Source organism: Cnephaeus nilssonii (assembly GCF_951640355.1).
Source record: "Cnephaeus nilssonii genome assembly, chromosome: 4".
NCBI lineage: Eukaryota > Metazoa > Chordata > Mammalia > Chiroptera > Vespertilionidae > Cnephaeus > Cnephaeus nilssonii.
In genome coordinates, this window is record NC_137075.1 from 59,636,628 (window position 1) to 59,650,831 (window position 14,204).

The 14,204-nt window shown below is 43.5% G+C and overlaps 1 protein-coding gene across 3 annotated transcripts in view; it reads left to right on the top strand.

Annotated features, from left to right (window-relative positions):
* Window positions 1-14,204, top strand: part of FAM81A (family with sequence similarity 81 member A) — an 87,606-nt gene that overhangs the window by 28,771 nt on the left and 44,631 nt on the right. For 2 of the 3 annotated variants that reach the window (XM_079767973.1, XM_079767972.1), the window contains exons 2-3: window positions 7,281-7,379; window positions 8,620-8,890. In XM_079767973.1, coding sequence (XP_079624099.1) covers window positions 7,360-7,379; window positions 8,620-8,890 — 291 coding nt within the window. In that variant the 5' untranslated portion in view covers window positions 7,281-7,359. The remainder of the gene's footprint in view (window positions 1-7,280; window positions 7,380-8,619; window positions 8,891-14,204) is intronic. The other variant, XM_079767971.1, reaches the window with a different exon arrangement.

Below are 14,204 nucleotides of genomic sequence, written 5' to 3' on the forward strand. Positions count from 1 at the left end.
TTAAGAATGCTTTTGTGCCGATAACATCTCTGGATAGAGTAGCTCCAGAAGTGAAGGCAAGAGAATCTGCTGCTTAGCTGAGTGAGGCTTAAATAAAAAGCCTGTTTATGTGGGCGAGAATGTGTGGGGGCTGCTGTCGCATTATGGGATTCTTAAAATGGTTTAACCGGGAAGATGTTATTCAGAAACCCCTCGTGGCTTCAGCTTGTTTTTGTTTATTTCAGGTTTCTTTGCTCCCCATTTTTAATTACCTCTCAGAGGACTCAGGAGGCCTCCCCTGCTCTCTCTAAAATAGTTATAAAATTAATGCATTGGACTCAAGCTGTTATTACGAATAAGAGAGTCTCTCATGGACTCCCGGTTTTTCAGCGGAGAAGTCCGGCCCCTCCCACTGGGGATGAGAAAAAGGGCGGAGGCTGGAGGCTGGGACTTTGTTCCAAGCCCAAATCCTGAGCTTTTCAGGTAGAAAGTCATACAGGGAGAACCCCAGAGTCACAATTAGCAGTCTGCCTGCATGAGTATATGAAGTCATGCCTCCCTCCTGGATGATCCTTGGTGCATCTGGGGGTGTTGGTAGTTTAGGAGGTAGTTTGCACCAGCTTTTAATAATATTTCTTCTGTTCTAGCTGTTGCATTTGGCAGATTCCCTTTTCAACATTTGGTCATGTGTCTTCTCTAATGCTGGAAAGAAAAGTTGCCAAATATAGCCGTTGATCATAATAAAACACCCTAACAGTAGTATTAAGACACTTCTCTTTTGGTGCGCGTGCACGCATGTGTGAGCGCCCGTGCAGGGCAACCTGAAGCCGTCTGCCAAGCTCACAGCTGGAGGGGACCTTGAGTCAGCCATCGATATGTCATTTGGGCAGAGCGACTCGGTAATTAAAACAACGGGCCTTACCAAATTAGAAAAACAAGCCAATGAACAAACATTTAGGGGTGTCTGTGAAGAGATGCTGTGCTGGGTTACATAGGGGTTACAGATTCATATGGTATGCAGCCCCTGCTGTCCCCTGCAGCTCAGTTGGGAGGCATAATCCATGAAAACTTCAAGTAACAATAGAAGACTTAAATAGCATTTCAAAATAGCTGTTATTAATAGATGGGAAAAAAACCAATCTGTTTTATTTTGCAGGGGTTCTCTTAAAAACATTAACACTATTCTAAGCTGTAGAATAGATTAAAACAACATCAGTTGCCCTGGCCAGTGTTTCTCAGTGGTTAGAGCATTGGCCTGGGCACCGAAGGGTTGCAGGTTCAATTCCTGGTCAAGGGTACATACCTGGGTTTCAGGTTCAATCCCTGGCCCTGGTCCAGATGCATGTGGGAGGCAACCAATCAATGTATCTCTCTCACATGGATGTCTGTCTGTCTGTCTCTCTCTTTCTCTCTCCCCACCCCCCATCCCTTCCACTCTCTCTAAAAATCTACGGAAAAAATATCCTCTTGTGAGGATTAACAACAACAACAAAAACACACACACCACAAAACAACAACATCAGTGGCCAATGAGTTCTAGGAGTCTGGATGCTTCCAGCCCATTTGTGACCCCATGTGGACCTGACGTGTCTGTTGCAGGTTGACCAGATCCCATCCATCATGCAGCAATCTCTGCACTGGCTGGAAGCAGAGAGAGCGCGCGAGAGCGAGAGTGAGAGAGAGAAACATTGATGTGAGAGAGACACATCACTTCCCACATGCACCCCAACATCTGGGCCGGGGATGGAAACTGCAACTGAGGTACACGCCCTTGACTGGGAATCGAACCCGAGACCCTTTGGTCCGAGGGCCGACATTCTAACCACTGAGCAAAACTGGCCAGGGCTCTGACTTTCTTATCAGTCTAGATACTTTGATTTTGGAATTAGTCCCTGGCCTCAGTGACACAGCCCTCCTCCTCCTCCTCCTTGTACTGAAAACAAATGATTTACCCAAACACCAGCTATTCACACGTCAGAACAATCCCACCAATTTGGCACAGGGTGTGGTGGGGGAGCAGAGTTAAAGAGAGCCACAAACCCAAGGAAGCATCCATTCATGGAGAGAGGGGTCCGGTGGTGGGTCAGATAGGAGAGGAAGGGAAGCTGTGCATACAAAGGTGCAGGGTTGTCTTGACCTTGACCTTGACCTTGACCGCACCATCTATCTCTGCTGGCTCAGGTTCCGGTGCTCCTTACATTGGGGAGGAGGAGGAGGAAGAGGAGAGGACATGACAAGGATGGACTTAAAATTTTGCCAGGTTCTTTTAAATGCATTAAGTTAAAATGTTTGTGCTACCTACACTGTGCTGCCCTGGCACAAAGTTCTGGTTTCCAGGCTCTGATTGTGGTTCTATCTAGTACTGTAGATCTCTGTTCCCATCTTGTTCTTTTTAACAAACCTTAACGTTAAGCTAGCACGTAAATATTTCCTGTGCAGCTTCATAGCCTCTGTAACCATTATTTCAAATAGCCATCCTCCTGAGTGGATGTGCCATGTTTTATTAACTACTCTTTCATTGTTGGACATTTAACCAATAGCCATTTGTGAACATATCATGGTTTATTCACCCACTTGCCTGATGACGGGTGTTCGGTCCTCCCTGGCCCACTTTTTCGCTCTTGGAAACAATGCTGCCTTAAGTATTCTTGTGTTTCTTTGTGAACATGTTTGAGAAATTTGGGGGGAAATTATTGAGTCACGGGGTTTGGGTCCCCTTTAGTTTTTCTAGATATTGAAGATGGCTTTCCAACGTGGTGGTGACGATTCCCATTCCCACCTGGTGTACCCGTTGTTCCGTATATGTTCCTGTCAATTCGTGGTCTTGCCACTCCGCATTTTGGCCAGCCTGATGGGATGAAATGGTATCTTGTGACAAATTAGATTTATTTTATAATTTGCTTACCCTGGCTAGAACAGAGCCACTGTTATTAGGGAAAAAATAGTTCTTACTCTGTCTTCAGTATTCTTTAAAGGTAAATTAAAAAATTCTTTTGAGCCCTAGCCAGTTTGGCTCAGTGGATAGAGTGCCAGCCCATGGATTGAAGGGTTCCGGGTTCAATTCTGGCCAAGAGCACACACCTCGGTTGTAGGTTCCCCAGCCCTGGTCGGGGTGTGTGCAGGAGACAACCAATCGATGTGGATGTCTCTCTCTGTCTCTCCCTCTCCCTTCTACTCTCTCTAAAAATCAATGGGAAAATATCCTGGGGAGAGGATTAACCAAAAAAAAAAAAAAATTCTTTTGAGATGTTTTCTAAGCAAGACAATTATTTAGAAGTCTATTAAATGACTTAAAAGTTAGATTATAAAATAAATAATTAAAAATTTTTAAATAAATTAAAAATATTCCTAGTAAGCTGCACTATATATACACGCTATATAACTTGGTGTCGAATCCCAGCTGACAACAACTGGCACCTGGCTGGTGGCTACTGTGTTCTGTTGGTTAAGAATAAGTCACAGGTCACACCTAACTCAAGGGGAGAGGATCACACAAGGTGTGAAGTCCCAGAACATGGGGGTCATGGGGGCCACTTTATGTAAGAGTCTGTCCCCCACAATGGAAACCATGTTGTGATCATCACATTTCAGTGACATGGGTTTAGATATTCATCTCTGTTAGGACCCTTAGAGATGATCAGATTTCCCTGAGACTGACGTATGCCAGCTCGGTTCCCATTGAGGTGTAATTCCAGTTGTTAATTCACGATGAGAATAGTAGCTGCAGGTAGACTGGGTCTTGAGTTTGCTGATTGCCCCATGTTCCCTTTTTATGCACAGCCACATGGGAAGCTAAATGATGTGCTTGGTGAATGTGGGCTCAGGGCAAGAGTTGTGGGTCCGATTATCTTAGTGGGTAGTGTCTTTGGACTATGAGAGCTTACTCATCTCTTTCCATTAGAGTTGACTGGAGAAGGGGAATCAGCAAGAGTGGCCCAGGATGAGGCTGGAAGAGTGGGTTAGGTCAGAGTGCGTTGAGAGTAAAGCAAGTAGAGATAGTGTTGGAGTGTGGAGGAGAAAAGGCATGGAACTACCTTTCTATTCTCTACTTTGGAACATCTTACCCATTCTCATCAGTGCTTCCCTGACCTGGCTGCTACCCAAGAAAAAGGAGGCCCTCTCTTTTTTCCTCCCATTTAGCTTTTTATGTTTAAAAACACTCTAATTTGAGGTATAATTGACATATAACATTATATTAATTTCAGGTGTACAACATAATGAATTGATAGTTGTATGTATTGCAAAATCACAATAATAAATCTAGTTGACATCTGGCATTATTATGAAAATATTTTCTGGGTGATGAGAACTTTTAAGATTGACTTTCTTAGCAACTTTCAGGAAGCAATACAGTATTGTTAACTATAGTCATCATGCTGCACATTATATCCCCAGGACTTATTTTATAACTGGAAGTCGGTACCTTTTGACCACCTTCACCAATTTTTTGCACCCACCAAACCCCACCTCTGGCAACCACCAACCTGTTCTCTGTATCTATGAGCTTGGGGTTTTTTTGTTTGTTTGTTTTAATTTTTGTTTTCAGATCCCACATGTAAGTGAGATTGTATGGTGAGTGTCTTTCTCTGCCTGACTTATTTCACTTAGCGTAATGCTCTTGAGGTCCATCCATATTGTCACAAGTGGTAGGATTTTTTGTTTTGTTTTGTCAATACTCACCTGAGGATGTTTTTCCATTGCTTTTTCAGAGAGAGTGGAAGGGAAGAAGGGGGAGGGAAGGAAGGAGGGAGGGAAGGAGGAAGGGAGAGAGAGAGAGAGAGAGAGAGAGAGAGAGATCAATTGGTTGCCTCCTGCATGCACCTGAACTGGGCTGGGGATCTACACTCAACCTGCAACCCAGGTATGTGCCCTTGACAGGGAATCAAACCCATGACCCTTTGGTATGTGGACAATACTCTAACCACTGAGCAATGCCAGCCAGGGTGCAAGTGGCAAGATTTCATTCTTTTTTATGGCTGAGTAAAATTTTATTCTGTGTATATAGCACATTTTCTTTAACCATTCATCAGTCAGTGGCCACTTAAGTTGCTACCATATTTTGGATATTGTAAATAACGCTGCACTAAACATGGGTTGCACATATGTTTTCCAATTAGTGTTTTCTTCCCATGTGTTTTTGTTCACATGGTTCCTAAGCCACTACCCCATTGTTTCTTGGTTGGTTTAGACGTCTACCTTTCTCTGTAGGCTGTGAAGCCCTTGAGGCAGGGAATGTGTTGGATAGTGTTGGGTGTGGAGGAGAAAAGGTGTGGAACTACCTCTCTGTTCTCTACTTTGGAAAATCTTACCCATTCTCATCAGCGCCTCCCTGACCTAGCTGCTGCCCAAGAAAAATGATTAGATTATTGGCTACATAATAGATACCAAATAACTATTTCTTAGGTTAGTTATTCTGTGGATTAATACCTCAACTAAAGTATTTTACAGCTTTAAAATGATAAAGATTATATGAACAGCTTCTACACTGTCCTAATTTTAAGTAGTAAATGGCAGAAATTATTTATCTTTTTAAAAATATTTTTATTAATTTTAAAGAGAGAGGAAGGGAGAGAGAGAGAAACATTGATGAGAGAGAGAAGCATCGATCGGCTGCCTCCTGCATGCCCCTTACTGGGGATCGAGCCTGCAACTCCAGCATGTGCCCTGACTGGGAATTGAACCAGCACCTTCTTGGTGTATGGGATGATGCTCAACCAACTGAGACACATGGGCAGGGCAGAAATTATTTATCTTTACTGAAGAACTTCTTTGGCATCATAGCTTATTTAGTATGAATCACTTTTTTTCTTAAATGTAATTTGTTTAAATTTGAAGTTCTGTATCTAGGAAAGTGAAATGTTCACATTGCAAAACTAAAAATAACATACTGGAGAGATGATGCCAAAACAATGGTTTCAATCAGAAATGCTTTCTGAATCCAGCATCTAATGAGAACTCATTACTGAATCAGATCATGGTTAGTAGGCATTCATTGTTTTAAGCCAATTAATAACAGTTTTGAGAAACCTAAGTAATGGAATATTTTTAAAACCCTCCAGTTTTGCTCAGATTTCTAATGTGTTGTGATGATCAAATGTTCCTTATATGCAAGATGTAATATGAATGATTATATCTTACAACAAAGTTTTAATGAATATTATCCTCACTAGAGACCCAGAAATTCATGTGGGGGGTTGTGGGAGGGTCCCTCAGCCCCGCCTGCACCCTCTCCAATCCGGGACCCCTTGGGGGATATCCGACTGCCTCTTGCAATCTGGGACTGCTGGCTTCTAACCGCTCGCCTGCTTGCCTGCCTGCCTGATCGCCCCTAACCACCTCTGCCTGCCTGCCTGATTGCCCCAACCACCTCTGCCTACCTGCCAGATCGCCCCTAACTGCTCCCCTGCTGGCCTGATCGCCCCTAACCACCTCTGCCTCACCCCACACCTGGGACCCAGGATTCCCTCCTCTAGCTGGTCGCAGGCATCTGGGCTTCCCTCCCTCTGGCCAGCCGCAGGCACCCAGGACCCAGGCCGGCTTTGCCCAGGCTGGCCGCAACTGCAGGGGACAGTGGGTGGGCGGCTTGGGGACAGCGGGGCAGGTGACTTGTCCCTCTCCTGGGCCTCAGCCTGGCTGGTCCCCATTCCTCTCTCGTGAGCACATTTGTGCCTGGCTGGTCCCCATTCTTCTCTCCCCAGTGTTGAGTGTCTGAACAGTTACTGCGTGACGGCGTGAGGGTGTGATGATGGTTTGCATATTAGCTCTTTATTATATAGGATTCTCTTAGTGGATAGACAGGTTTCCTCAAATCAGATCCCACTGCTCATAAATTATTAGATTCATGTTAGAAACAAGTGCTTTTATTTTGCTGTATAATTTACTAAATTTGCTGAGATCAAATTTACTAAGGAAGCCTCCTGTAATTTCTAGGGAGAAGTACAAGCTTGAATAAGCCTGGTACAGAAACTGTCTTATTTCTATAAAAGTGATTTCTGAAGCTTGAAATACAGATATGGGATGAGGAAACTTCAGGAAACTACATTTAACAGTCCTTGTTAGTCTGTCTCACCAGGCTTAGTGATATTAATTTCAGGAACATTTGACTTTGCTTGATTCTTTTCTCCTTATTTGGAAACATCTTCTGTTTATTGCACACATAAGTCATAAGGTCTTTAATAATATAACTGATCAGTGTGTCAGCATAATTTATGGTCCACTTAGCAACTTAATAGTATGCTTTAGAGATCATTTAAGCTCTAGATATAAACTGTTAAATAATTTAATGCTTATTTTTTCAACAGATGTGAATTATTAAAAAAGAAAAATGGCCCAGCGGAGCACTGTATTTCCTTCTCTTGTCACCAAGGAAAGGTATAATATATGGAAAATATGCATCTAAGGTATACTTTTTCTTTTTACCAATCCCATAGAGGCTGCTAGTGGGAGTGATGGCCTTTGTAAATGAAACTGTGTGATAGCTGTTTCATTATCCAGGAAGGGTTTTGTTCAAGGGCAAGGGCAGTAGTGTTGTGTAGCCTCTCCAGCTTTCAATTTGTCGGATACTGTGGGCCACTCTGAGACCACGAGAGGTGAAGGCTTCACACTAGCCCTGCAGTACCGATGTACTTTTGGTCAACAGTAAAATATAATTCTGGACACATGGGGGACTGAGGTCTCTGTGAGCCCTTTTAAACCAGAAGTTGCAAATTGGGTGTCCATAGGCCAATATTGGCTTGTGGACATACATTGTTTGATCTACTACATCACCTTAAATACTTTTTAAATTAGTTGTTATCACTTAACAATCAGGTGATTTCTCATACGAGTCTGGATTTTCTGGCTCTTCTTGAATATCAGGTGATTTGGAAAAGTGGACCTGGCATTCCCAGATGGTCACTCAGAGGTGGAGCAGAATTGTGGCTCCTTTTAGTTGAGGACTGCCCTTTCCAATCCTCCAAAGTCTCCCCCCCCACCCCACTCCCTATTGCATCATCCAGTGTGCTTCACTCATTTATGTTACCTGCCTGACCTTTGTAGGCATTTGGGTTTGTAACCACTGCTTTATGAGGAGAAAGGAGATTTTATTAATAAGCATGTCAGGAGATTTTATTAATAAGCTTGATCTTTTTTTTTTAAGATTTTTAAAAATTGATTTTTAGAGAGAGGGGAAATGAAAGGGAAAGAGAGAGAGAAACATCGATCGACTGCCTCCTGCACATCCCCCTAGCAGGGATTGAGCCCACAATCGGGCATGTGTCCTGATCAGGAATTGAACCCGAACCTTTTGGTGCACAGGAATGATGCCCGACCAACTGAGCCACACTGGCCAGGGCAATAAGCTTGATCTTGATAACACAGCTTATACTGGGAAGACAAGTCAGTGTGCCCAGTTCCGACAGCCTCTTGCTTTTAGAGGTCATGGAACCTGCTACCAGCACACTTGACTCTCTGGGTACGATTGTTGAAAGATGCTGCCCAGCTCACGAAGGAAAGTCTTTGGGGCAGAAACCCTGCCCCTAACTTCACTGAGCTTGTAGGGACAGATAATTTGCATTTTCTGCTCTGGGAAGTCTTGAATCTGGCTTTAACCGTGACCTTTTCCCTGATTAACAACCCCAGTAACATGGCTCCTTCCCGCAGACGCGTCAGAACCATGCCCCGACACAGCCAGTCCCTGACCATGGCACCCTACACTGTAAACCTCATGGAGCAGCTGGAAGACAGGATCCTGTGCCACGAGAAAACAACCGCCGCCCTCGTAGAGCACGCCTTCCGAATTAAAGACGACATCGTCAACAGTTTGCAGAAAATGCAAAACAAAGGGGGAGGCGACCGCTTGGCCAGGCTCTTCTTGGAGGAGCACATCAGAAACATAACTGCCATAGTGAAGCAGCTGAACCGGGACATCGAGGTAAGGTGTGTGCCTCAGGCGGGCTGTGTTCCACTCCACAGACTCATTCCACCGCCGGGAGGTGGGCCAGTCCAGTGCCCCCAGCCAGGCAGGAATGCCTTCAGGCCAACGCCGTCTGTTCTGTCCTGTCTGTTCTTACTGATTGCCCAGGAAACAGCTTGAACAAAATCCTCGTTAAATTTATTCCAGTATTTGATAGCAGTTACTGCCAGTGTTATTTTGTTTAATCTAAATTTACTTTGCTGATTATTAAATCACTTTTTTTTTTTTGGCTCTCAATGGAGAGGAGAACTAGTCAAATAGTTTCCCTGTAAAAATTCTTTATATCCCTGAAGACAGCTATTAGGCCAATTACTAGGTCAGCCTTTGCTCTTCTGATTAAATATTTCTAGGTCATGATGATTTTATATAATATAGTTTATTACTCAAACAACCTAGAGATTTGAATTGCTTCTCAGACTCCTCTTTTATTGTTTTATTTTTCTCTGCAATGAGCCCAATAAATAGCCAGTGTTGTCTATTTTTAGAGTTTGTAAATTTACTGCTATTTATTCAACCATAGGATCACATAATTTAGTTCAGAAACCTTAAGATCATTTAGGGCCTGGGTTCCATCACTGAACAATATTAATATCCTTCACATGTAATTTTTAACTATATGAATAAAAAGTATATTGACTAGATTAAGGAAAACCTTTGTTGCAAGTCATAGAGCTGGTGTCTTAATTATACTTAGGAAATTAAACCTCATTTTTTTGGTGTCAGATATGTATGTATGTATGTATGTATGTATGTATGTATTTAACAGCCTTATTGAGGTATAATTTAAAAGCCACAAAGATTCACCCATTATAAATGTACAACTCAATGATTTTTAGTAAATTTATAAAAATCACACCCCAAAATTTATATAAGCCTATTTGCAATCAATTCCTACCTTTAACCTAGCCCCAGGTGAGCACCAATCTGTTTTCTGTCTCTATAAACTTTGTCTTTTCCAGACATTCCATGTAAATGGAATCTTATGAAGTCATCTGCATCTGGCTTCTTTCACTTAGCGTAATCTCTTTGAGATTCAGCCATGTTCTAGAAGAATGTTCTTTTTATGTCTGAGTAGTATCCTATTGTATGGATATACCACATTCTGTTTGTCCCTTCATTATTTGATGGACATTTAGATTGTTTCCAATTTTTTAGCTATTATGAATAAAGCTGCTGTGAACACTTGTGTACAAGTCTTTATATGGGCATATGTTTTCATTTCTCTTGGGTAAATTACTAGAAATGGAATTGCTAGGTCTTATAGTAAGCTTTTGCTTAGCTTTTTAAAACACAGCCAAACAATTTTGCAAAGTGGCTATATCATTTTACAACTCACCAGTAATATATGAGGTTTCCAGTTTTTCCACATCCTCACCAACATTTGGTATTATCTGTCTTTTTTATAGTCATTATAGGGCATGTGTAGTGGTACTTCATGGTAGTTTTAATTTGAGTTTTCCTGATGACTAATGATGTTGAGCACCTTTTCATATACTTACTGATCATTTGTGTGTTTTATTTGGTGAAATGTATACTCAAGTCTGCTGACTATTTTTAAAAAGTTGATTTTTTATTGTGGTAAGATAGTTACCATTGTATCCATTTTCAGTACACAATTCAGTGACATTAGTTACATTCACAGTGTTGTATGCAATCATCACCACTGTCCATTTCCAAAACATTTTGGTCATCCCAAATAGAAATGCTGTACCCATTAAACAATAAATTGCCATTTCACTCTTCCCTCAGCCCCTGGTAACCTCTGAGTTACTTTCCATCTCTGTGAATTTGCCTATTCTAGTACGTCATGTAAATGGAATCATATAGTATTGTCCTTTTGTATCTGGTTAATTTCACTTAGCATGTGTTCAAGTTTCATCCATGTTGTGGCATGTGTTAGAACCCATTTTTAAATTGGATTATTTGTCTTATTATTGAGTTGTAAAAGTTTCATATATAGTCTAGATACAAGTCCCTTATCAGATATGTGATTTGCAAATATTTTCTCCCATTCTGTGGCTTATATTTTCATTTTCTAATGGTGGTTTTTGAAGTGCAAAATTTTTTAATTTTAATAAATTTCAAATTACAGGTGTTTTTTTTATAGTTTACTAGGGGCACTGGAGCGGGGGTCCCTCAGTCTGGCCTGCCCCCTCTCACAGTCCGGGAGCCTCAGGGGCGGGAGGCGACCGGCAATCAGGGGAAGGTGATGCCTCCGTCACACCTCTGCTGCTGCCACTGCCGGCAGCGCAAGCCTTGGCTGGCCCTGGTTACCTAAGCCTTGGGCGGCCCTGGGCAGCTGGGCAGCCAATATCTGAGGCTTGCCTGCACCTCGGGCCGGCCCTGGGTGGCGGAGGTGCTAAGGGGACTGGGGGACTTCGGAGGCAGGCGAGTGGAGTGGCTGGACCCGCCTGGGGGCAGGTCTGGCCGTGCCGCGCGCCTGCCGCCCAGGCGGGCCTGAGGGGACGGGGTGCCGCCATCATGTGGCTGTGGGTGCCACCATCTTTGAGGGCGTGACAGTCATTTAGCATATTCCCTCCTTATTGGCTGTTTGCGCTGCCATCTTTGTGAGGGCATGACTGTCAATGAGCATATTCCCTCTTTATTAGATAGGACTAGAGGCCCAGTGCACAAAATTTTTGTGCATGGGGGGGGGTCCCCTCAGCCCAGCCTTTACCCTCTTTCAATCTGGGACCCCTCAGGGGATGTCTGACTAAACCGGCAGTCGGACATCTCTCTCACAATCCAGGTCCACTGGCTCCTAACTGCTCACCTGCCTGCCTGCCTGATCGCCCCTAACTGCCCCCCCTGCTGGCCTGGTCACCCCCAACTGCCCCTCCCCCCCTGCCGACCTGGTCGCCCCTTACTGCCCCCCCGCTGGCCTGGTTGCTCCCAACTTCCCCCTCCCGCCAGCCTGGTTGCCCCTCACTGCCCCCCTCTGCCGGCCTGGTTGCCCCTCACTGCCCCCCCACCGCCGGCCTGGTCGCCGCTAACTGCCCCCCCCACCCTGCGGCCCTGGTTACCCCATGCAGCCTGCTGCTCGGTTGTTTGGTCGCTCCTCATTAACCCCCCTGCCGGCCTGGTGACCCCACGCAGCCTGTTTGGTTGTCCGTTCGGTTGCGATGGTCGCTTAGGCTTTTATTATTATAGATACTTTTAGTTCTAAGTCTTAAGAACTGCTTAACCCAAGGTCACAAAGATATTCTCTTATTTTCTTCTACAATTTTAGTTTTAGTTCTTTACATTCAGTGACCCAGTTTGAGTTAATTTTTATGTATGAAGTAGGGTAAAGCTCTAAGTTAATTTTTTTGCATATCGGTAGCCCAGCAAAATCTATCACTTTCCCATTTGGCCTTTGTCGAAAGCCAATTGAGCATCTATATATATATAAAGAGCCAGGGGCCGTCACATCCGAAACAACCGAACGGAAGACTGAACAGGTTGAGTGGGGCGACAAGGCCGGCAATGAGGTTAGTGAGGAACAACCAGATGACTGAACAAGCAGGCTGTGTGGGCGACCAGGCCGGCAGGGGGGTTAGTGAGAGACGACCAAACGACTGAACACCAGGCTGCGTGGGGCGACCAGGCCGGCAGTGGGGGCTGTGAGGGGTGATCTAGTCGGCAGGCAGAGGTGGTTAGGGGTTATCAGGCTGGCAGGGGGGCCAGTTAGGGGCGATCAGGCAGGCAGGCAGGTGAGCAGTTAGGAGCCAGCGGTCCTGGATTGTGAGAGGGATATCTGACTGCCGGTTTAGGCCCGATCCCTAGGATCATGCCTAAACCGGCAGTTGGACATCCCCCGAAGGTCTTGGATTGGAGAGGGTGCAGGCTGGGCTGAGGGGACCTCCCCCGTGCATGAATTTCATGCACTGGGCCTCTAGTCCTATATAATAAAAATCTAATATGCTAAGTGTCCGACTGTTCATTCGACTGTTTGACCAGTTGCTATGATGCGCACTGACCACCAGGGGACAGATGCTCCGACTGGTAGGTTAGCTTGCTGCTGGGGTCCGGCCAGTTGGGACTGGGCGAGATGGGCTGGACATGCCCTGGAGCCCTCCTGCAGTCCCTCCCCGGCCCCGATGGTACACCAGTGGGGTCCCTCAGCCTGGCCTGCTCCCTCTTGCAATCTGGGACCCCTTGGGGGATGTTGGAGAGCCCGTTTTGGCCCAATCCCTGCAGGCCAGGCCGAGGGACCCCACAGGTGCACGAATCCATGCACTGGTCCTCTAGTAAAATATAAGGGCTTATTTCTCTATTCCATTTATCTGCATGTTTTCCTATGCCAATACCACATTGCCTTAATTTCTAGCTTTAGAGTACTTTTGAAATCAGGTAGTGTAAGTCCTTCAACTTTGTTCTTCTTGTCAATATTGTTTGGCCATGTTAAGTCCTTTGCATTTTCATATAAATTGTAGGATCAGCTTGTCAGTTTCTATAGAAAAACCTGCTGAGATTTTGAATGTATAGATTCAATTTGGCGAAAGTTGCCATCTAAATAATATTGAGTCTGATCATTTTAAAGACCAACTCTTGGTTTTATTAATTTTTTTCTATTGCTTTTCTGTTTTCTACTCTATTAATTTCAACTCTTATTTCCTTTATTCCTGCTTGCTTTGATTAAGCTTGCTTTTTTTTTCTAGTTTCTTAAGGTAGAAGCTTAGGTAATTGGTTCAAGATATTTTTATCTGATAATGATGTTAAAAGCTATAAAGTGTACTCTAAGCCTTGCTTTAGCTGCTCCCCATGAGTTTTGGTATGCTGTGTTTTGTTTTCATTAATTTAAAAATATTCTAAAACTTTCCTTTTGATTTTGTTCTTGGCTTATGTGTTATTTAGAAATCTGTTGTTTAATTTCCAAATATTTGTGGTTTATTTCTGTTGTGGATCTGTAATTTAATTCCATGTGAACAGAGAATATACTTTGTATATTTTTAATACCTTTAAATTTATTAAGATTCTTGTTCTATCAAATATCAAAATTTCTAACTCTCATTGTTGAATTGTCTATTTCTCCTTTCAATTCTCTCAATATTTTGGGCCTCTGTTGTTAGGTGCCCAAGAGTTGTTCATAGAAAATAATACAATAATTAATAAATAATAATACAAGAATAAACTCTGTGTTTTGCCTACTCACAACTGTAAACCTACTTTTGCCCCTCCCTTACATTTATAGTTGTATATATCTTCCTGATATATTGACTCTTTTATCATTATAAAATGTCTCTCTTTGTCTTAGTAATATTTCTTAAAGTCTATATTGTGAGATATTAAT